The sequence below is a fragment of the Symphalangus syndactylus genome, chromosome 1 (assembly GCF_028878055.3).
Source record: "Symphalangus syndactylus isolate Jambi chromosome 1, NHGRI_mSymSyn1-v2.1_pri, whole genome shotgun sequence".
Lineage (NCBI taxonomy): Eukaryota > Metazoa > Chordata > Mammalia > Primates > Hylobatidae > Symphalangus > Symphalangus syndactylus.
This window is the reverse complement of record NC_072423.2, coordinates 94,744,527-94,766,898: the sequence shown is the minus strand read 5'-3', so window position 1 is coordinate 94,766,898 and position 22,372 is coordinate 94,744,527. Positions and strand designations below refer to the sequence as shown.

Below are 22,372 nucleotides of genomic sequence, written 5' to 3'. Positions count from 1 at the left end.
CCAGTGGTTGCTCAGTCTGTGGCTCCCTGTGTGGCGCAACTCAGCATGTGTTAGGATATGTTGCATGCACCCATTTAAGGATCCACCCCCTCTCCCACTCACTGGGCGTCCTCAGAGGCAGGAGTCATTCCATCTTATTCATGCTTGAATTTATAGGACCCAACATATACATTGGAGATGGGGTGGAGAAGTCACAGCTCTTGCTCTTCGAGATGTCCCCACTCCTCTGGAGCAGAGAAGGGGCTGTGTGTGCTGGGTGGGGGGAACCAAAAGAGCCAAAGCTCCTGGTGGGGAGGGGGTGCAGGGACAGAGCTAAGCCTGCTGCCCACCCACCTGCCACCTCCAACTTCCAACCCGTAGCTTCCACCACCCCCACCACCAGAAATCCGACACTGTGTTTGCCATAAAGCCTTTAATTTTATCTCAGGGACTGCACTCCGGGTCCAGGCTGGGGTTGTAGTGCGTGTCAGGCTGACTGCTGGTGGGTTCTGTCCTTGGGGGCCTCTGAGGAGAGTGCTCCATTCTCACCCCCATTGACCTGTGGCTCCTTCAAGACACAGATAGAGGCCCCTGACTCTGCAGCTCCCACTCCCATGCCCAAGGAAACAACTGACAATGTGGCTTCAAACCCTGCTTCTGTGCTGGCTTGCTGTGTGATCCTAGGCAAAGTGACTCTCTTTTCTCGAGTCTCACTTTCCTTATTGTCAAGTGGGCTTCATAATCCCTGCTCTGTATCAGGTTATTCTAAGGCATGGGGTGACCAGCGTGGTGGTGCCAGCCCCTAATGAGGGGCTTGGTGTGTGGCTGCTCAGATGGTTGCAGAGTCCCAGACTGGCTCTGCTGCTTGTTTGCTTCTGTGTCCTTAAAAAAGGCCCTGCCCCTCAGGTCCTTAGTTTCCTCATTGAGAAGTAGGAATGACAACCCTGGCCTTGCCTTCCTCTGGGCTCTTTGCCTGTCCTGGGGGAGGCCCTCCAGAGCCCAGAGTGCTGGTGTGGGCGCCCCTTCCTGCAGCAGCATGGCAGAGCCAGTTCTTGACCTGACAGGGAGACTCACCTGGGTTTCCTGGAGGTGCCCTCTCTGTCCACCTTTCCTGCCTCAGATAGCAGCTGCTCCTCATCCAGCCCCAGTGCTGACAGCACCTGGGAGAAGCGCCGAGTGATGGTGAGCCGGGCATTGGCCTGAGGAGAGAGAAGAGGGCTTCCTGCTCTGCACCAGGGCTGCCGAGGGCAAGGTGGGGCTCGGGTTACTGAGGGGGTCCCAGGGATTCCAGAGGGCAGCAGCCCTGGGATCCTATCTGCAGGGACCTACTCGCATCCTGCTTCCCTACCCACTCAGCCAGCTCTTCACAGGGGGCAGCTATGTGCTTGCCCAGGTGCCAGCCTCACCTGCATAGCCTGCTGGAACAGGAAGGGCCGGGCCTGCACCCTGTGCTGGATGCCTTGCAGCTCCGCCTGGTACTCAGCAAAGCGCTGTCGCTCCTGGCGCCTGCAGGGGAGACAGGCCTTTGTGCAGCTAACCATGGACACAACTGTTGATCTCCACTCCTGAGCCCGCTCATCTTCACTAAGGACTTGATATTCGTGTCCTCACCCTCACCTTAACAAAGCTATTTCATTCCCATTCTTGCCTGGATTCCTCGTGAAGTCAGCTAAGGTGGAAATTATTCACCCAATTTACTGATGGATTGGGAGGGTTGAGGGACTTGTTCAAAGTTGTGCAGCTGGGAAGTGAGGGGCCGAGCCCTGTGCAGCCGGGGCTTGCCCGTCCTCCTGTGCCACCCCCATGGGTAAGGGGCCAGTGCTGGCTTTTCAGCTTCCAGACGCCTGCTTACATAGCTTCCCCTCCCCATCCTCTTCCCCTTGAGGGGGAGCTGTGGTTGTTGGTTGTGTGACTTTGGGCGAGGCCTCTCTCTGGGCTCTTGGCTCTGGGCTCAGTTTATTTCACTGTGCTATAGTAGGGATCGGACAAGCTTGCCAGCATTCTCTGTGGTTCTTGTAAGCAGACAGCTTGGAAAATGGGACAGAGAAACTAAAAAAAAATATGTTTCCAATTTAAAAAACACACCCCTGAGGGATCAGGGTTCCATTGGGAAAGCACAATTTTCATTTATAAAAACCCAGTTTGGCCGGGCGTGCTGGCTCGCACCTGTAATCCCAGCAGTTTGGAAGGCCAAGGAGGGTGGATCGCTTGAGCCCAAGAGTTTGAGACCAGCCTTGGCAACATGGTGAAATCCTGTCTCTACAAAAATTAGCCAGGCATGGTGGTGTGCACCTGTAGTCCTGGGTAGTTGGGAGGCCAAGCTGGGAGGATCGCTTGAGCCTGGGAGGTCTAGGCTACAGTGAGCTGAGATTGTGCTGCTGCACTCCAGCCTGGGCAACAGAACGAGCCCCTGTCTCAAAAAACCCAAAACCCAGTTTGTGCACTTGTCAGAAATGTGTCTGTCTGACAAACTCGAGTGTCACTGCCACTCATGAAGAGAGCACTCTAGCAGCAAAAGGGGCCTTCGGGCCACACCCACATGGGACCAGGCATCCATCTGTGAAGCATATAAGAGAGGCCTCGAAGTGTGGAGGCAGCACCCATGGACAGGAGGGGAGGGAAGACGCAGACAAGAGGACAGGAGGGGAGGGGAGACACAGACAAGACCCCAAGACCTGTATTGGGACCTCAGCGATTGTGTTGGGCCCGGTGGAAAAATGCAGCCTTGCTGGGCCATGCCCCTTGGCCCTGTGCCAGGGAAGGAACCGTCCTTCATTGAGAAAAAGACATGGACTTAAAAACCTGTGGCCAGGAACACAAGTTACTGCACAAAGGGCTTTCACCATTTAGGAAGGAATTTATGGCAGTTACAAGGGGAGGTGGGAAATGAGCTGGCAGTCCCTATCTTTTCTGTGATATTGTGTGCACTTTTCCTGCTGGATACTTTATGCTATTTCTGTTAGAAGTGACAGGAGCCGGCCAAGGCGGGCAGATCTCGAGGTCAGGAGATCGAGACCATCCTGGCCAACATGGTGAAACCCTGTCTCTACTAAAAATACAAAAGTTAGCTGGGGGTGGTGGTGTGCACCTGTAATCCCAGCTACCCGGGAGGCCGAGGCAGGAGAATCATTTGAACCAGGGAGTTGGAGGTTATGGTGAGGCGAGATTGCACCGCTGTACTCCAGCCTGGCAACGGAGTGAGACTTTGTCTCAAAAAAACAATAACAGGAGCCCTGAGCAGAAAGGGAAGTGGTGCCTGTGGGTGTCAGCCCCGTGCATCATCTCAGAATGGAAGGAGACACATCCCTCCCTCCCACAGGACAACCTCTTTTGTGCCTGCCCTTCCTAGGCAGGACAGAGTCTCCTGTTCCGCTCAGACAGCAAAGTTCATAGGCTGTAATGGCTGAGAGACTGCATGGGAGATACCTATTTATGCCTTAGCCCTCTCAAATAGAAAGTAAAAGGAGTGAGGTTGAATCACTCTTTTTGCTGCACCTGCCACTTGGAGTTCTGAACTTTACACTTCCTGCCTTACTATGAAAACAAAACACTTGGCTGGGCGCGGTGGCTCACGCCTGTAATCCCCAAACTTTGGGAGGCCAAGGCAGCCAGATCACTTGAGGTCAGGAGTCTGAGACAGCTGGGGCAATATGGTGAAACCCTGTCTCTACCAAAAATACAAAAAAATTAACCAGGTGTGGTGGTGCGCACCTGTGGTCCCAGCTACTCAGGACGCTGAGGCAGGAGAATCGCTTGAGCCTGGGAGATGGAGGTTTCAGTGAACTGAGATCACACCACTGCACTCCAGCCTGGGCAACAGAGCGAGATTGGGAAGGAGAAAGGATCCCCCTAAACATTGGCCCAAGCAGTCCCCCAAAACACACTTGACCTCTCAGAGCCTCTGTTTCCAAATCTGTAAAATTGGGGTGATTAAGACTGAGCCTCAGCCGGGTGCGGTGGCTCACACCTATAATCCTAGAACTTTGGGAGGCTGAGGCGGGCGGACCAGCTGAGGTCGGGAGTTCGAGACCAGCCCGACCAACATGGAGTAATCCTGTCTCTACTAAAAATACAAAATTAGCCAGGCATGGAGGCGCATGCCTGTAATCCCAGCTACTTGGGAGGCTGAGGCAGGAGAATCGCTTGAACCCGGGAGGCAGAGGTTGCGGTGAGCCGAGATCACACCGTTGCACTCCAGCTTGGGCAACAAGAGTGAAACTCCGTCTCAAAAAAAAAAAAAAAAAGACTAAGCCTCAAAGAGTAGATGATAAGAACCCCACTGAGCCGTCAGTGGCCCTATGGCAGGGCAGGACCCTCACCCCACTTGCCATGGACCAAAGGAGACAGGGTGCAGAAAAAGATGCCCTGCGTCCGCTGTACCCAGGAGGTGCTCAAATCAATGGCAGTCGTTTTGGTCACATTTACTTGATTTGTTTGTGTTGTGTGTGTCACTGGTTTGGGCTCTTGGGGGAAGGTCCTGGTGCCTTTCGTCTAAAGGCAGAGGATATGAGCACTCAGGCAGGGTGGCATATCATGGCTGGAACCCAATTCTGCTGCCCACGCATGACCTTTGGCAAATTATTTAAGATCGCTGAGCCTCAGGTTCCTCACCGGTGGGGTTATGCAGGTGGAGATACTGAGGTAGGATGGTAAGGTGAGCGGGCCATACTGACTTTTCCCCTTGTGTGAAGCCCCAGGGGCTCCTTTAGCAGGAGCTCTGCATCCCTTGTGCCCTCGTGCATCAGCACCGTTTTTTTTTTTGAGACGGAGTCTTTCTCTGTCACCTAGGCTGGAGTGCAATGGTGCAATCTCACTGCAACCTCCACCTCCCGGGTTCAAGTGATTCTCCCGCCTCAGCCTCCCAAGTAGCTGGGACTACAGTCGCACGCCACTACGCCCGGCTAATTTTTGTATTTTTTTTTTTTTAGTAGAGACAGGGTTTCACCATGTTGGCCAGGCTGGTCTCGAAATCCTGACCTCAGGTGATCCACTTGCCTCAGCTTCCCAAAGTGTTGGGATTACAGGCGTGAGCCACGGCGCACAGCTGAGTACCTAACCCTTTTGCAAGATAAGCAGTCCTAGGGGATACCAGATGGCTACAAGTTCCCTGATACCTAGTACAGCCCAGGAAAGAAAACAAAAGCCCCTTATTCATAATGTAGCTTCCCCAATCTCCAGCTAATCAGCACCAAAAGTCCGAGAAGCTATTAGCTACAAATTCCTGCCTTGGAGGGAGCTAAGGACTTCTCGAGGTTCCACATACACAGCTAGGCTCAAGATTTAGCTTATAGCAACATTTTCCTCATTTTAATGGTAAAAGCACGCCCCTAGGTGGAGATTTTATATGCTAACGTTACATGTGATGCGCGTTAGAGCAGGCAGATGCTGAGCGCGTGCGCCAACCACAGGTCCGCCTTTGCATACCTGACCTCTCCAGTATTTTGTGGCTAGGTATAAACAACTTCCATAAAAGGAATTCCTCTAAAGGCACAAGCTGCCGTCTCTCCCTCTGAGCAGTCCTCAGGGTGGGCTTTTTTTTTTTTTTTTTGAGACGGAGTTTTTGCTCTGTCACCCAGGCTGCAGTGTAGTGGCTCAATTTCGGCTCACTGCAACCTCCACCTCCCGGGTTCAAGCAATTCTCCTGCCTCAGCCTCCCGAATAGCTAGGATTACAGGTATGCGCCACCACACCCAGCTAATTTTTGTATTTTTAGTAGAGATGAGGTTTCACCATGTTGGTCAGGGTGGCCTTTGCTTTGCAATAAACTTCTTTGCCTGCTCTTCTTTTGGACTTGCTCTCAAATTCTTTTGTGCGGCCAAGGGAAGAACCTGACCTGGCCCACCGTCAGCAACACTGCCTGCTTCACGGACCTGTTAGGAGTCCAAAAAGGTTTGCCCACAAATTTGCTTTGCTTATTAGGAAAATGGTCACGGCCGGACGCAGTGTCTCACGCCTGTAATCCCAGCACTTTGGGAGGCTGAGGCGGGTGGATCATGAGGTCAGGAGATTGAGACCATCCTGGCTAACACAGTGAAACCCCGCGTCTACTAAAAAAAAAAAAAAAAAAAAAAAAAAAATTAGCCGGGCTTGGTGGTGGGCGCCTGTAGTCCCAGCTACTCGAGAGGCTGAGGTGGGAGAATGGCATGAAGCTGGGAGGCGGAGATTGCAGTGAACTGAGATCATGCCACTGCACTCCAGCCTGGGCAACAGAGCGAGACTCCGTCTCAAAAAAAAAAAAAAAAAAGGAAAATGATCACAATATAGGAAGAGAACAAAACGCGACTCTTCAGCCAACTGTGAACAATGGTTGTCTCCCAGAGTGGGGTCACAGGGCTGTTCACCTTCTCCAGGCATTATTTCTGTAATCTTTGAAATTTTATAACAAGCATGTCTGGCATTGGAAATCAGGAAATGAAGATTTGAAAGTGTGATCATACATGTAGAATATTTTAACCTTGACCATTCAGCAGCTGCAGAGATTGTCATTATTAACTGCGTGGCCTTCGACAGACCCCTTCTCCCCATGCCTCAGCGTCCTCATCTGGAAACACGGTGAAGTGGCCTGGCCAGCCCCAGGGAAGGCGAAGGCTGGTGCTCCTTGGTCCTGTAGACTGAGACCTGGCACAGCCTCCCTGCCCTCTCCCAACCAGGCCTCCCTAAGCCCAGGCTCCCTACCTCAGCTCCTCCAGCTTGTGCTGGGCCGCCCCAGGGCCCCGGCTCCCTCTGGGCGCATAGGCTGCCAGGCAGCGGGCCACCTGCCGCTGTACATGCTGCGTCCGGGCCCGCCGCAGCTCAGCCTGCTGCCGCTCCTCCTGCCGCTGCCGCTCCCAGGCCTGCAGCAGGCTCCTTGGGTGAGAAACGGAAGGGGAATGAGAGGTTTACGGGCAGCAGGAGCCTCATGGAGGGCCAGGGGCTGGATAAGGGAATATGGAAGCCAAGGGGGAGGGGCTGCAGGGTCCAGAGCCAGTGTCCTGGGAGTAGGGTTTGTCATGGAAGTCCATGACAGAGACTGCCCTGGAGGCTCAGCCCTCTGGCCCAGCTCAAGGCCTTTCCCTACTCTTTCTAGAAGTCTCCTGCTTCCAGGCCAGGCACGGTGGTTCATGCTTGTAATCCCAGCACTTTGGGAGGTGGAGGCAAGCGGATCACCTGAGGTCAGGAGTTTGAGACCAGCTTGGTCATCATGGTGAAACCCTGTTTCTACTAAAAATGCAAAAATTAGCCAGGCGTGGTGGCACATGCCTGTAATCCCAGCTACTCAGGAGGCTGAGGAGGGAGAATTGTTTGAACCAGGGAAGCAGAGGTGACCACGCCATTGTACTCCAGCCTGGGCAACAAGAGCAAAACTCCATCTCAAAAAAAAAAAAAAAAAAAAAAGAAAGAGAAAAAAGAAATGAAGGGTGCTTTGGAAGAATTAATATTGTTAAAATGTCCATATTATCCAAAGCAATTTATAGATTCAATGCAAGCCTATCAAAATTCCAATGACATTTTTCACAGAAATAGAAAAAATAATTTTAAATTAATATAGAACCACAAAATACTCCAAACAGCCAAAGCAATCTTGAGCCAAAAAAAAAAAGGCGGGGCATGGTGGCTCACACCTGTAACCCCAGCACTTTGGGGCTGATACAGGTGGATTGCTTGACCCCAGGAGTTTGAGACCAGCTTGAGCAACATGGTATATATACACAATGGTATATATTGTGTATAAAAGGTGGTATATATACACAATGGCATTCTTCAGCCTTAAACCCTATCTGTACTAAACATACAAAAAATTAGCCAGGCATGGTGGCCCAGACCTGTAGTCCTATCTACTCAGGAGGTTAAGGTGGGAGAATCACCTGAGCCTAGGAAGTCAAGACTGCAGTGAGCCGTGACTGAGCCACTGCACTCCAGCCTGGGCGACAGATTGAGACTCTGTCACACACACACAGACACACACACACACACACACACACACACACACACACACGAAAGCTTAATGACACTTCTTGTCTGGGCAATGGTTTTTTGGCTATGACCCAGAAAGCACAGGCAACAAAAGCAAAAATAGACAAATGAAGTTGCATCAAACCGAAAAGCTTCTGCACAGCAATGGCAACAATCAACAGAGATGACATACAGAATGGGAGAAAATATTTGCAAACCATACGTCTGAAAAGGGGTTAATATCCAAAATATGTGAACTCAAACAACTCAGTAACAAGAAAGCAAATAACTCAATTTAAAAATGGGCAAAGGCCAGGCGCGATGGCTCATGCCTGAAATTCCAGCACTTTGGGAGGCCAAGGCGGGCAGATCATTTGAGGTCTGGAGTTCGGGACCAGTCTGGCCAACATGGTGAAACCCTGTCTCTACTAAAAAATACAAAAAAATTAGGCAGACCTGGTGGTGTACGTCTGTAATCCCAGCTACTCAGGAGGCTGAGGTAAGAGAATCACTTGAACCTGGGAGGGGGAGGTTGCAGTGAGCCAAGATTATGCCACTGCACTCCATCCCGGGTGACGAAGTGAGGCTCCATCTCAAAATAAAAAAAAAAGGGGGCAAAGAGGCAGGGCATGGTGACTCACATCTGTAATCTCAACACTTTGGGAGGTGGAGGCAGCAGGATCACCTGAAGCCAGGGGTTGGAGACCAGCCTGGGCAACATAGCAAGATGCCTATCTCTACAAATAAAAAGTTAAAAAATAAATCAGCTAGATGTGGTGGCATGCACCTGTAATCCCAGCTACTCAGGAGGCTGAGGTGAGAGGGTCGCTTGTGCCCAGGAATTCAAAGCTACAGTGAGCTATGATCGTGGCATTGCACTCTAGCCTGGGTGACAGAGCGAGACTCCATCTCAAAATAATAATAATAATAATAATAAGCAAATAACCCAAACAGATATTTCTCAAAAAAAGACATACAAATGTCTTTTTCATCACTAATCACTAATCATCTGGGAAATGCAAAATAAAATGATAATAAGATATCACCTCACACCTGTTAGAATGACTATTATCAAAATGATGAAAGATAAGGGTTAGTGATGATGTGGAGAAAAGGGAACCTCTGTTTACTGTTGGTGGGATTATAAATTAGTACAGTCATTATAGAAAACAATATCAAGGTTCCCCAAACAATTACAAGTAGAACTACTATGTGATCCAGCAACCCACTTCTGGGTACATATTCAAAGGAAATGAAATTAGTATGTTGAAGAGGTAGCTGCACTCCTATATTCATTGCAGGAATATTCACAATAGCAAAGATATGAAATCAACCTAAGATTCCATCAACAGAAGAACGGATAAAGAAAAGGTGGTATATATACACAATGGCATTCTTCAGCCTTAAAGAGAAGAAAATCCCGTCATTTGCAACAATATGAGTAAACCTGGAGGACGCCATGTTAAGTGAAATAAGCCAGGCACAGGAAGACAAATACCATATAATCTCCCTTATGTGCCAAGTCTTAAAAAAGTCAAACTCAGCATAACGGGACCCCATCTCTACCAAAATTTCAAAAATTAGCCAGCAGCCGGGTGCGGTGGCTCACGCCTGTAATCCCAGCACCTTGGGAGGCTGAGGCAGTGGATCACAAGGTCAGGATAGCAAGACCATCCTGGCTAACACAGTGAAACCCCGTCTATACTAAAAATACAAAAACTTAGCCAGGCGTGGTGGTGGGCGCCTGTAGTCCCAGCTACTTGGGAGGCTGAGGCAGGAGAATGGCATGAACCCGGGAGGCGGAGCTTGCAGTGAGCCGAGATCGCGCCACTGCACTCCAGCCTGGGTGACAGTGAGACGAGACTCCATCTCAGAAAAAAAAAAAAAAAAAAAAATTAGCCAGGCATGGTGGCTCATGACTGTAGTCCTAGAGCTCAGGAGGCTGAAGTGGGAGGATCACTTGAGCCCTGGAAATCAAGGATGCAGTGAGCCATGATTGTGCCACTGCACTGCAGCCTGGGCAACACAGCAAGATCCTGTCTCTAAATAAATAAATAAAGTCAAACTCATAGAAGCAGAGAGTAGAATGATGGTTACCAAGGTCTCACTGGGTTTGTGGGGAGAAGGAGGGAGATGTTGGTCAAAGGATAAGAAATTTCATTTAGACAGGAGAAATAAGTTCAGGAGATCTATTGTACGATCTGGTGTCTGTAGTTAAAAACAATGTATTGTATACTTAAAAATCAATAAAAGAGTAGATTTTAAGTGTTCTCACTACAAAAAAAAATCAAGTAAGACTGGGAGTGGTGGCTCACGCCTGTAATCCCAGCACTTTGGGAGGCTGAGGCAGGCGGATCATGAGGTCTGGAGTTCAAAACCAGCCTGGCCAATATGGTGAAACCCCATCTCTATTAAAAATACAAAAATTAGCCAGGTGTGGTGGCAGGCGCCTGTAATCCCAGCCATTTGGGATGCTGAGGCATGAGAATTGCTTGAACCCCGGAGACGGAGGTTGCAGTGAGCTGAGATCACACCACAGCACTCTAGCCTGGGGACAGAGCAAGACTCTGTCTCAAAAAAAAAAAAAAAAAAAAAGTGAGGTAATGCATATGTTAATTAGTTTGATTTAGACCTTCAACAATATACACATATTTCAAAACCTCATGTTGTACACCATAAATACAATTTTTATTTATCAATTACATAAAATAAATTAAAAAAAAGAATCGTGGCTGGGCACAGTGGCTCATGCCTATAATCCCAGCACTTTGGGAGGCCAAGGCGGGCAGATCACGAGGTCAGGAGTTCAAGACCAGCCTGGCCAACATAGTAAAACCTGGTCTCTACTAAAAATACAAAAATTAGCCGGGTGTGGTGGTGGGCTCCTGTAGTCCCAGCTACTTGGGAGGCTGAGGCAGGAGAATCACTTGAACCTGGGAGTCGGAGGTTGCAGTGAGCCAAGACCGTACCACTGCACTCCAGCCTGGGCAACACAGTGAGACTCTGCCTCAAAAAAAGGCCGGGCGCGGTGGCTCACGCCTGTAATCCCAGCACTTTGTGAGGCCGAGGCGGGTGGATCATGAGGTCAGGAGATCGAGACCATCGTGGCTAACACGGTGAAACCCCGTCTCTACTAAAAATACGAAAAATTAGCCTGGCGTGATGGCGGGCGCCTGTAGTCCCAGCTACTCGGGAGGCTGAGGCAGGAGAATAGCGTGAACCTGAGAGGTGGAGCTTGCAGTGAGTCAAGATTGCGCCACTGCACTCCAGCCTGGGCGACAGAGTGAGACTCCATCTCAAAAAAAAAAGAATTGTGGGGTGCTATAAGAATGCTGAATGAACTCTTCCCTGCCCTCACATGCCTCCTGTCACCAGTCACCAAGGCCTATTGAACCAGCCTCTAAGTGTCTCTTAAATGGATCCCCTCCCTCCATCCACAGGGCCTCCTGGTTCCTCACCTCAGTGTTGCCAACAGTCTCCTCACAGCCTCCAGTCTCCCCTTCAGCTCCCACTGTCTCCTTTGCTTTAGAAACAGAGGCTCGCTCTGTTGTCCAGACTAGAATGCAGTGATGTGATCACGGCTCACTGCAGCCTCAATCTCCTGGGCTCAAGAGATCCTCCTGACTCAGCCTCTAGAGTAGCTGGGGCTACAGGCACTTTCCACCAAGCCAGGCTAATCTTTTTTTTTCCTTTGTAGAGACAGGGGTCTCACTATGTTGACCAGGCTGGTTTTTTTGTTTGTTTGTTTGTTTGTTTGTTTGTTCGTTTGAGACAGAGTCTCACTCTGTCACCCAGGCTGGAGTGCAGTAGTGCAACCTCAGCTCACTGCAACCTCCGCCTCCCAGGTTCAAGTGATTCTCATGTCTCAGCCTCCTGAGTAGCTGGGACTCCAGGCACGCACCACCATACTTGGATAATTTTTTATATTTTCAGTAGAGACAGGGTTTTGCCATGTTGCCCAGGCTGGTCTCGAACTCTTGAGCTCAGACAATCCACACGCCTTGGCCTCCCAAAGTGCTAGGATTATAGGCGTGAGTCACCAAGCCCGGCCCCTTAACTTCTTTTTTAGAGACAGTGTCTCACCCTGTTGCCCATGCTGAGTGCAGTAGCGGGATTATAGCTCACTGCAGTCTTGATCTCCTGAGCTCAAGAGATCCTCTTACCTCAGCCTCCTGAGTAGCTGGGACTACAAGCACGTGTCACCATGCCCAGCTAATTCCAAGTCTTTTAATAGTTATATCCTAAGGGCCCATGAGTAGATAATAAATGTTGCATTAATCACTTAGTTAATAGTTTAATGGATGGATAGAAAAAAAGATGGGAAATAAAAGTGGTTATAGATGGATGAATGGTTGAGTGGATGTTATCAGTAGTTGGATAGATGAATGGATGGATGGATGGATGGATGGATGGATGACCCAAAAGTTTGGTGAATGGATAAATAAAGAAATGAATGAGACTTCAAATGCCTAAGCAACTCTTGGAGAACTGGCACCATCTCCACTTCTCACCCTGGGCTCCCGCTCCCTTCTCTTCCCTCTTACCTGGTGGCTTCCTGTCTTTTGTGGAAAGTGCGATTAGGGAGGTTGGCAGACACGAGTGTTTCATCATATCCCGAGGCAGAGGCCTTTCCATTCTGCTTGGAGGCCTGGAAGGCAGCCCTCAAAGCCTTCCAGGGCAGCTTTTGGGGGCCTGCCCACAGTAGGACCAAGTCAGGGGCTGCCCTCTCTCTCTCAGCCCGCCGGGCAATCCCCCCAGCACCCAGAGCACAGCCCAGCCTGCCTGAGCCCCTGCCTCCCTGACTGCTCCCTGTTCCCCGCGGTGTAGCTTCGGGGGAACCCGGGCTCTGAGCCGCACGCTCACCACAGTCCAGGTCTCTCTGTCGCTGTCTGTGCAGCTTCTCCAGGTCCCATGGCCCCTGTAGCTCCTTGGCCCTTATCTTCCTCCATTGTGGCCTTCGGAGGTTGTTGAAACTGGGGCTGCTCCCCTGGCTCTGGGCCCGCACTTCCCCCTCATCCGAGGCCTTCTCTCCAGAAATCTGCCCCTTTTTCTGACAACCAGCCCTCCTTCTGCAGGGAGTCCTGTGCTCTCCCTCCTCAGCCTCCTCTGTGGCCTCTGAGAATTGCTCCTCCTCTGAGATCGACCCCCTCCTGGGGCGCTGGGACAGCACCCCAGAACTCAGACCCCTCTCGGCCTCCTCAGCACCCGGGCCTTGCAGCTGGACCTGCTTGTCGGACGCCGATCCTGATCCTGGCCTCCTCCCAGGCAGCTGGAGACCACTGGGGGGCTCTGGTCCTAGCTCCCCTTTGCCAGTAGGGATGGAGACACCGCCCCAGGCTCCCAGCTGCTGTCTCGCCTTCAGGTTTTGTGCCTCTGTCTTCCAGCAGCAGCCATGGGCCTCTGGGAGGTTGGCTGTGGACTTGCGCCTGGACCGGCGCTGGGAGAACGAGGAGGGCATGGGCAGGGCTTGGTGGCCAGGGGTTGGGGAGCTTGGCTGAAGCACAGCCCGGACATCTGTGGCAATGCTCTCCCAGGCCCACTGGAAGGGGAAGGAGGGCTTCTGAGGAGGAAGCAGGAAGAGACTGAAGAAGGAGAGGGTGGGGGTCAGGGTCGGCACCGGCCCCCAGAGGGCCCTGACCCCCAACAGCCTCCTGACCCATCCCACTGCTCCTTACTCTTCAGCCTCTTCAGAGCCCTGTCCTTTCTTGCTCTGACCTCTGGGCTTGCGGTCCTTCTTTGCTGTCTGCCTTGAGCTCTGAGACCTCCACTGCAGGTCTTGATTTGGCACACCATCACCACTCCCCAGGTGGCCCTGGGCAGAGACAGTAGGGGAGGAGCAGCGAGCTCGAGCAGCCTCCTGGACTGTGTTGCTCCTCACCCGGGTGCTCCTTTCTGTGCACCTGGCTGGGCCTGGCTGGGCCTCTCTGGGCCCTCGTTACCATAAAACCCAACCAAACAGGGCTGGGTGTGGTGCTCACGCCTATAATCCCAGCACTTTGGGAGGCCAAGCAGGGTGGATCACCTGAGGCCAGGAGTTCGAGACCAGCCTGGCCAACATGGCGAAACCCCATCTCTACTAAAAATACAAAAAAAAATTAGCCGGGTGTGGTGGCCTGCGCCTGTAATCCCAGCTGCTTGGGAGGCTGAGGCAGGAGAATTGCTTGAACCTAGGAGGTGGAGGCTGCAGTGAGCCGAGATTATGTCGTTGCACTCCAGCCTGGGCAACAAGAGTGAAACTCCGTCTCAAAAAAACAAACAAACCAAAAAAAACCTGACCGAACACCACCTCCATTCTGCATATTAAAATAGCAACAGCCGCCACCTGCTGAGCACCTATTGTGTACTCAGGACTTTCATGAATAAACACACATAACCTTCCCAAGGACCCTAGAAGGCCGGTACTCACTATCACCCCCATCATGTGGAGGAGAAAGCTGAGGCTCAGAGAGGCTGAGTAACTGAGGTCACAAAGCTAGGAAGTGGTGGAGCCCAGATTTGTCATCATTGCACTAGACCACCTCTGGGCCCTGGACTGCACTCCCAAATGTCTCATTGGGCCCTGGACCTGCTACAGCCAAGGCAGAAACCAAGGTGGTCTTCATCAAGGTGGTCTTCATCTTTCCTGAAACGCTGCTCCTCCCGCAATATTCCCTGAATGGCCCCATCATCCCCGGGAGTCACTCCCGGGCGTCATCCCTCGGCTTCTCCCAAGGCCTTTAGGCCTCCCTGTGTTCCCTGTCCCGCTCCTGCCTCCCTGAGTTTCACCTGGACCTCAGCTCAGGTCTCGTGGCTTCTCAAGGGCCTCCCCAGCCCAGGCCTCCCTGACCCACCTGGCTCTAGACAGCTGGAAGTGTCCTCACTGGGCCTCCCTCACCTGCTTGTCCTGAGAGATGGTCGACAGCAGTTTGAGCAGCCCCATGCTGGTTCCCGGAGCCTGAAGCCGCATGTCCTGCCCTGGTCGCGCCGACGGGGTCCTAACCAACTGTTGGTAGGTATTTAGCATATCGGTGTCCTGCCCCACCCTGCCCCATCCCCCATCCCCCATCCCCACCGTGGAACTGCCTAACAGGCCATCTCTATGGCAACCAGTCCTCAGCCAGTCTCAACGGGTCAGGCAAAAAGCATACTAGGAAGGGGTCAGTGGGGTATGTGAGGCCAATCTCCTTCTGGGAGAGAGTTCAGCAGGGTGCCCAGGAGTCGTTTAGCGCAGAGACCCAGGCCCAAGTCCTGCCTCTGCTCCTGCCTCATCCACAGGCTCCCCGTGTGACCTGGTATAAGTCCCCCGTCCCCACTCCGCCTGTGTTTCCCCATCCATCTGTACAGGGGAGTCAGCCTGTCTCCTGTGCTGTCCGCCAGGCCTGGCCGAGTCTCCAAAGGAGCCAAATTGAACTTTCACAAGATTTTATTTAAATCCTTGCACTCCCAGGCTGGGAGCGGCGGTTCACACCTGTAATCCCAGCACTTTGCGGGGCTGAGGCAGGTGGATCACTCGAGGCCAGGAGTTCCAGACCAGCCTGGCCAATATGGCGAAACCCCTTCTCTACCAAAAATGCAAAAAAGATTAGCCAGGCATGGTGGCACATGCCTGTAATCCCAGCTACTCAGGAGGCTGAGGCACGAGAATTGCTTGAACCCGGGAGGCAGAGGCTGCATCAAGCCCAGATTGCACCACTGCACTCCAGCCAGGGCGACAGAGTGAGACTGTGTCTCAATAAAAAATAAACAAACAAATTTTTGCACTCCTAGCCCCAGCCAGGAAGTTGAATGCTGTGTCCAGGGGAGAGGCAGCAGGCCATTCAGAGCCTGGGCCCAGGCCCACCTGGCCATCTTCATAGGCCATAAGGTTCTGGAGGGAGTTACAACATTGAAAGCTTACCCCAGGCCGGGCAGTGGCTGTAATCCCAGCATTTTGGGAGGCCAAGGTGGGCGGATTGCCAGAGGTCAGGAGTTTGAGACCAGCCTGGCCAACATGGTGAAACTCCATCTCCCACCTGGATTGAAACTCCATCTCCCACCTGGATTGAAACTCCATCTCTACTAAAAATACAAAAATTAGCCGGGCGTGGTGGTGGGCACCTATAATCCCAGCTACTCGGGAGGCTGAGGCACAAGAATCTCTTGAACCCGGGAGGTGGAGGTTGCAGTGAGCTAAGGCCACGCCATTGTACTCCAGCCTGGGCGAAAGAGTGAGACTCCATCTCAAAAATATATATATTTTTTAATATATAAAAAAAAGATCTTACCCCAAACTTCTAAGCAGTGCTCAAAAGCCTTGGAATCTTAAGTCCCCATGGGACACCTGGTGCTGATCACTGAGGCCTGCAGTACAGGGATGTGGTGCTGAGCTGAGGCCCTGGAGACGGACCAGCCTGGCTGGAGGCCTGGTGTGGCCTCTCACTAGCTCTGTGACCAACTCCCCACTCTGCAAAACTGGAATCACAGGCCCAGCTTAAAGGTTTGATGCAAGGACTACATGAAACCCCAAACAATGAAATCGGTAAATATTATTATTACTAACACTAGCTGGCCATTCTTTTGAGGCAGCAGAGCATCATGGCTAAGAGCACAGAGGAAGCGCTTGGGTGCAAATCCCAGCTCCTTCACTTGTCCGGTACCCCCTCGGTGCCTGTTTTCTCATAGGCAATGGGGAGGGGCTGGTTATAATTGGATCTACTCCCAGGGTAGTGGTAAGGATTAAATCACTATGTGGATACAAACAGAACATCCTCATGGCTCATGGGAACTGCTATGTTAGTGTTGCTGTTATTCTCATTATCTTTTTTTTTTTTTTTTTTTTTTTTTGCGATGGAGTCTTGCTGTGTTGCCCAGGCTGGAGTGCAGTGACATGATCTCGGCTCACTGCAACCTCCGCCTCCTGCGTTCAAGCGATTCTCCCACCTCAGCCTCCCGGGTAACTAGGATTACAGGCATGTGCCACCATGCCCAGCTAATTTTTTGTATTTTTAGTAGAGAGAGGGTTTCACCATGTTGGCCAGGCTGGTCTTGAATTCCTGACCTCAAGCGATCCACCTGCCTTGGCCTCCCAAAGTGCTGGGATTACAGGCGTGAGCCACTGCACCGGGCCGTGTTGCTGTTATTAATTAATCAATGATGTGGCCCCAGGGAAGCAGGTTATCCTGGAAGATGCCATAGAGGCAGGATTTTTCTCAGACCATGGCCCTGTGGCCCCTCTTATGCTCTCAGACTCCATCCCAGTAGCACGTCACAATGAGAATATCCAATGTAAATATCCTAAATAGTGCTGCTCCAGGTAAAGCTCTTTTGCCACCCAAAATATGCAGACTCTTTTCTTTCTAGGGGGCTGCCATCCTTCTCCCACACCTGGGGCCCAGTGGAAGGCACATGTAGGCGGCTCCACTTTCAGAAACGGAGCCCCTTCCAGACCTCAACCCAGGTGATTTCCTGGACAGTCCAGAACTCTGGGCCACTTTCTTCCTTGGCAGAGGGCAGGTCTGGGTTTCTCAGGTTGATATTCTCATGAGGTGCATACAGACCTCTTTCCTTTACCACACTCCTTCCCTAAGTGAGTTTGTCCAGTCTGATGGCCTTAAAAGCCACTTGCTTGCTTTCTGAGACAGTCTCACCCTGTCACCCTGGCTGGAATGCAGTGGTGCCATTATAGCTCACTGCAGCCTCAACCTCCTGGGCTCAAGTGATCCTCCCACCTCAGCCACCCGAGTAGCTGGGACTACAGGTACGTGCCACTACGCCCAGCTAATTTTTGTATTTTTTCGTAGAGATGGGGTTTTGCCATGTTGTCCAGGCTGGTCTTGAACTCCTGGCCCGCCTCAGCCTCCCAAAGCATTGGGATTACAGGCATGAGCCACTGCGCCCGGCCAGCACCTGCTGTTTTCCACCTGTCCCCAGGTTTACGTATCTCAGCCTGACCTCTCCCAGACTTAAATATCCAGTGGCCCATCTGACATCCTCACTTGGATAAATAAGCATTTCAACTTGACATGCTGAAGGTCAGACTCCTGGCCTGCCTCATCGCAGTCAGGGGCATGTCTGAGATTCCTGTTGCTCAACGCCCTGGCATCATCCTTGACTCTTTCGTTTGACTCACATTCTGCCCCTAATGCCTTAGCAAACCCTACCAGCTCCACATTTGAAATACATGCAGAATCCAGCACTTCTCCAAACCATCACCCTCTCTCCTCTGGATCATTTCAGTAACGCTTAATCTCCGGCTTTTGCTTATTTATTTATTTTTTATTGACATGGGATCTCACTATATTTCCCAGGCTGGTCTCAAACTCCTGGCCTCAAGCCATCCACCTGCCTCAGCCTCCCAAAGTGCTGGGATTACAGGCGTGAGCCACCACACCCAACCTCCCAGTTTTTGCTTTTGTCCTGATACCATTCTCTACTCAGCAACCAGTGTGATCCTGTGAAGAATAGAGCCCAGCTGGACGCAGTGGCTCACACCTGTAATCCCAGCACTTTAAGAGGCTGAGGCAGGCAGATGGCTTGAGGCCAGGAGTTTGAAGCCAGCCTGAGCAACATGGCAAAACCCCTTCTCTACAAAAAACAATATGAAAATTAGCCAGGTGTGGTGGAGTGTGCCTGTGATCTCAGCTACTTGGAAGTTAAGGTAGGAGGACCACTTGAGCCCAGGAGGCAGAATGAGCCCTGATTGCACCACTGCACTCCAGCCTGGGTGACAGAGCAAGACCTTAACTCAAAAAAAAAAAACAAAAAAAACAGAGTCCATCACGCCTGTGATGGGTCCTGGGTCTCGCTGAGCAAAAGCCAAAGTCTTTACTGGCCCACTAGGTCCTGCACATTTCACAGGTGTTTACCCACAAGTGCCACCATGACCCCTTCTTGCTCTGATCCAACCACACTGCCCCTTCAGTACACCAGCCAGTCTCCCCTAAGGCCCTTTGCACAGACTGTTTCTTCTTCCTGAAATGCTCTCTCCCCAGAATCCACATGGCTCACTCCTTCAGGACTTCCAGGTTTCTGCTAAAATGACACCTGCCAAAGAAGCCCTCCCCGCCCAGATCCCCTAAGTCCCTAAGAGGCACCACCATTTACTCTGCTTCTCTTATCACCACTCACACACATTCATTCATTTGCTGATTGCCTGCTCAGCGATGTGGCTCCGGCCATCCCCCCTGCTCTCTCCTGCATCAGCAATGTCTCATCTCGTCTCATCTCTCTGGCATCATTTCCATCAGCACTACTGTTCCTTCTTTCTTGACTCACTTCCCCTTCTTCGACACTGCCCCATTTCTCTGTTCCCTTTGCAGCAAAACCTCCTGAAAGAGTTTTCACTGGGCAAGGTCAATTTCCCCCTTGCCTTTCTTTCTTGAACCCACTCCAGCCAGGCTGTCACCCCCACCACCCTGTGAGCCTGCACCTGCCAAAATCACCAGTGCCTTCCCTCCCACTAACATAAGGTCAGTAGCCAGCTCTTCCCCAGCTCCTCTGCCAGTTCCTCCTCCTCTTCCAGGAGAGGGACAGCTGCCCCTTCTGTCTTCTTTGTCCACAGCTACTCTCTTGCCCAGGCTGGAGTGCAGTGGTGAGATCTTGGCTCACCACAACCTCCGCCTCCCAGGTTCAAGCGATTCTCCTGCCTCAACCTCCGAAGTAGCTGGGACTACAGGTGCGCACCACCATGCCTGGCTAATTTTCGTATTTTTAGTAGAGACGGGGTTTCACTATGTTGGCCAGGCTGGTCTCGAACTCCTAACCTCGTGATCTGCCCGTCTCGGCCTCCAAATGAGAGGTGACAGCGTGCTGGCAGTCCTCACAGCCCTCGCTCGCTCTCAGCACCTCCTCTGCCTGGGCTCTCACTTTGGCGGCACTTGAGGAGCCCTTCGGCCCACCGCTGCACCGTGGGAGCCCCTTTCTGGGCTGGCCAAGGCCAGAGCTGGCTCCCTCAGCTTGCAGGGAGGTGCGGAGAGAGAGGCGCGAGCGGGAACCGGTGCTGTGCGCAGCGCTTGCGGGCCAGCTGGAGTTCCGGGTGGGCGTGGGCTTGGCGGGCCCTGCACTCGGAGTAGCCAGCCGGCCCTGCCGGCCCCGGACAATGAGGGACTTAGCACCCAGGCCAGCGGCTGCGGAGGGTGTACTGGGTCCCCCAGCAGTGCCAGCCCACCGGCACTGCACTCGATTTCTCGCCGGACCTTAGCTGCCTTCCTGCAGGGCAGGCCTCGGGACTGCAGCCCGCCATGCCTGAGCCTTTCCCCGCCTCTGTGGGCTCCTGTGCAGCCCGAGCCTCCTCGACGAGCGCCGCCCCCTGCTCCACGGCGCCCAGTCCCATTGACCACCTAAGAACTGAGGAGTGCAAGCGCACGGCGCGGGACTGGCAGGCAGCTCCACGTGCAGCCCCGGTGCAGGATCCACTGGGTGAAGCCAGCTGTGCTCCTGAGTCTGGTGGAGATGTGGAAAACCTTTATGTCTAGCTCAGGGATTGTAAATACACCAATCAGCACCCTGTGTCTAGCTCAGGGTCTGTGAATGCACCAATCGACACTCTGTATCTAGCTGCTCTGGTGGGGCTTTGGAGAACCTTTATGTCTAGCTCAAGGATTGCAAATACACCAATCGGCACTCTGTATCTAGCTCAAGGTTTGTAAGCACACCAATCAGCACCCTGTGTCTAGCTCTAGGTTTGTGAATGCACCAATCGACACTCTGTATCTAGCTGCTCTGGTGGGGCCTTGGAGAACCTTTGTGTGGACACTCTGTATCTAACTGATCTGATGGGGACGTGGAGAACATTTATGTCTAGCTCAGGGATTGTAAACGCACCAATCAGCGCCCTGTCAAAACAGACCACTGGGCTCTACCAATCAGCAGGAGGTGGGTGGGGCCAGATAAGAGAATAAAAGCAGGCTACCCAAACTAGCAGTGGCAGCCAGCTCCGGTCCCCTTCCACACTGTGGAAGTTTTATTCTTTCACTCTTTGCAATAAATCTTGCTATTGCTCACTGTTTGGGTCCACACTGCTTTTATGAGTTGTAACACTCACTGCAAAGGTCTGCAGCTTTACTTCTGAAGCCAGCGAGACCACGAGCCCACCAGGAGGAACGAACAACTCCAGACGCACCACCTTAAGAGCTGTAACACTCACTGTGAAGGTCTGCAGCTTCACTCTTGAGCCAGCGAGACCATGAACTCACCAGAAGGAAGAAACGCCGAACACATCCGAACATCAGAAGGAACGAACAACTCCAGACGCCCCACCTTAAGAGCTGTAACACTCACCGCGAGGGTCGGCGGCTTCATTCTTGAAGTCAGTGAGACCAAGAACCCACCAATTCCGGACACACAAAGTGCTGGGATTACAGGCATGAGCCACACCACGCCCAGCCGCAGCTACTCTTTTACTGGACTCACCAGGCTCATGGTTTTGTGTTTTTGGGTTTTGGGTTTTGTTTTTTGTTTTTTTTTGAGACAAGGTCTCACTCTGTCACCTAGACTGGAGTGCAGTGGCATGATCATGGCTCACTGCAGCCTCGACCTCCTGGGCTCAAGTGACCCTCCCACCTCAGCCTCCCGAGTAGCTGGAACTAAAGGTGTGCACCACCATGCCCAGCTAACTTTTTTGTATTTTTTGTAGAGACGACGTTTAGCCATGTTGCACAGGCTGGTCTCGAACCCCTGGGCTCAAGAAATCTTCCTGCTTCAGACTCCCAAAGTGCTGGGATTATAGGCATGACAGGCTCATTAGCCTATCAGCCAATGAACCCCACTTTTATCTGTAGTCCAGACATCTCACTCAAGCTTAGAAGGTGAGTCCTGCCTCCCAAACTCGAATGACCCAGTCCACTGCTCCACCTAGGTGTCTAACGGGCATCTCACATTTAACAAATCTGAAACTGACTCCTTGGCCCTCCCCACAGCACTCTCCATCTTGGCCTAGTGATTATGCTATCCTTCCAGTTTCTCGAGCCAAAGACCTAGGCTTTTCTCTCTCTGAAATGCTATGTCCTATCCAACAGTTGTTCCTGATTTCAAAGTACATTCAGAACCTGAACGCTTACCACCAGCCATTTGGAGCATTCCCAATATCAGTCGTCTCCTATATAGACTTTCTGCTTCTTCATGGTCAATTCCCAACCCAGCAGCCTGGGCCATTTTTTAAAGACTTATGCTTAAAACCTGCAATGGGAGCCTGGAGTAGTGGCTCATGCCTGTAATCCTAGCACTTTGAGAGTCTGAGGCAGGAGGGTGGCTTGAGCACAGGAGTTTGAGACCAGCCTAAGCAACATGGATAAACCCTGTCTCTACTTAAAATACAAAAAATTAGCCAGGCATGGAGGTGCATGACTGTAGTCCCAGCTACCCGGGAGGCTGAGATGGGAGAATTGCTTGAACCCAGGAGGTGGAGGCTGCAGTGAGCCGAGATCACACCACTGCACTCCAGCCTGGGCAACAGAATGAGACTGTCTCAAAAAAATAAAATAAAACAAAATAATAAATACATATA

The 22,372-nt window shown here is 51.9% G+C and overlaps 1 protein-coding gene across 4 annotated transcripts; it reads right to left on the bottom strand.

The window, feature by feature from the left end:
* Positions 1-132: 132 nt before the first annotated feature.
* On the bottom strand, positions 133-19,080 carry TSGA10IP (testis specific 10 interacting protein). Of its 4 annotated transcripts, XM_063643702.1 has the most exons (9): positions 19,001-19,080; positions 14,786-14,893; positions 13,587-13,723; positions 12,775-13,493; positions 12,456-12,603; positions 6,655-6,825; positions 1,386-1,485; positions 1,054-1,178; positions 133-547 (listed from the first exon to the last, which is right to left on the bottom strand). In XM_063643702.1, the coding sequence occupies exons 1-9, from the start codon at positions 19,004-19,006 to the stop codon at positions 424-426; spliced, it is 1,638 nt and encodes a 545-aa protein (XP_063499772.1). In that variant the 5' UTR covers positions 19,007-19,080; the 3' UTR covers positions 133-423. The 4 variants fall into 4 exon arrangements, with proteins under 4 accessions (XP_063499772.1, XP_055150315.2, XP_055150325.2 ...); XM_055294340.2 differs by lacking the exon at positions 19,001-19,080 and having other exon boundaries at positions 1,054-1,217; positions 14,786-15,135; XM_055294350.2 differs by lacking the exon at positions 19,001-19,080 and having other exon boundaries at positions 14,786-15,135.
* Positions 19,081-22,372: the final 3,292 nt, after the last annotated feature.

What these genes read in the sequence shown, in the direction of transcription:
- TSGA10IP (XM_055294340.2), bottom strand. Translation starts at nt 14,956, where the DNA reads ATGGGGGATGGGGGATGGGGCAGGGTGGGGCAGGACACCGATATGCTA. An exon ending in GGCTCTGAAGAGGCTGAAGA is followed by an intron (nt 13,494 to 13,586) that starts GTAAGGAGCAGT and finishes CTCCTTCTTCAG; the next exon opens with TCTCTTCCTGCTTCCTCCTC. An exon ending in AAAAGACAGGAAGCCACCAG is followed by an intron (nt 6,826 to 12,455) that starts GTAAGAGGGAAG and finishes TTCTCACCCAAG; the next exon opens with GAGCCTGCTGCAGGCCTGGG.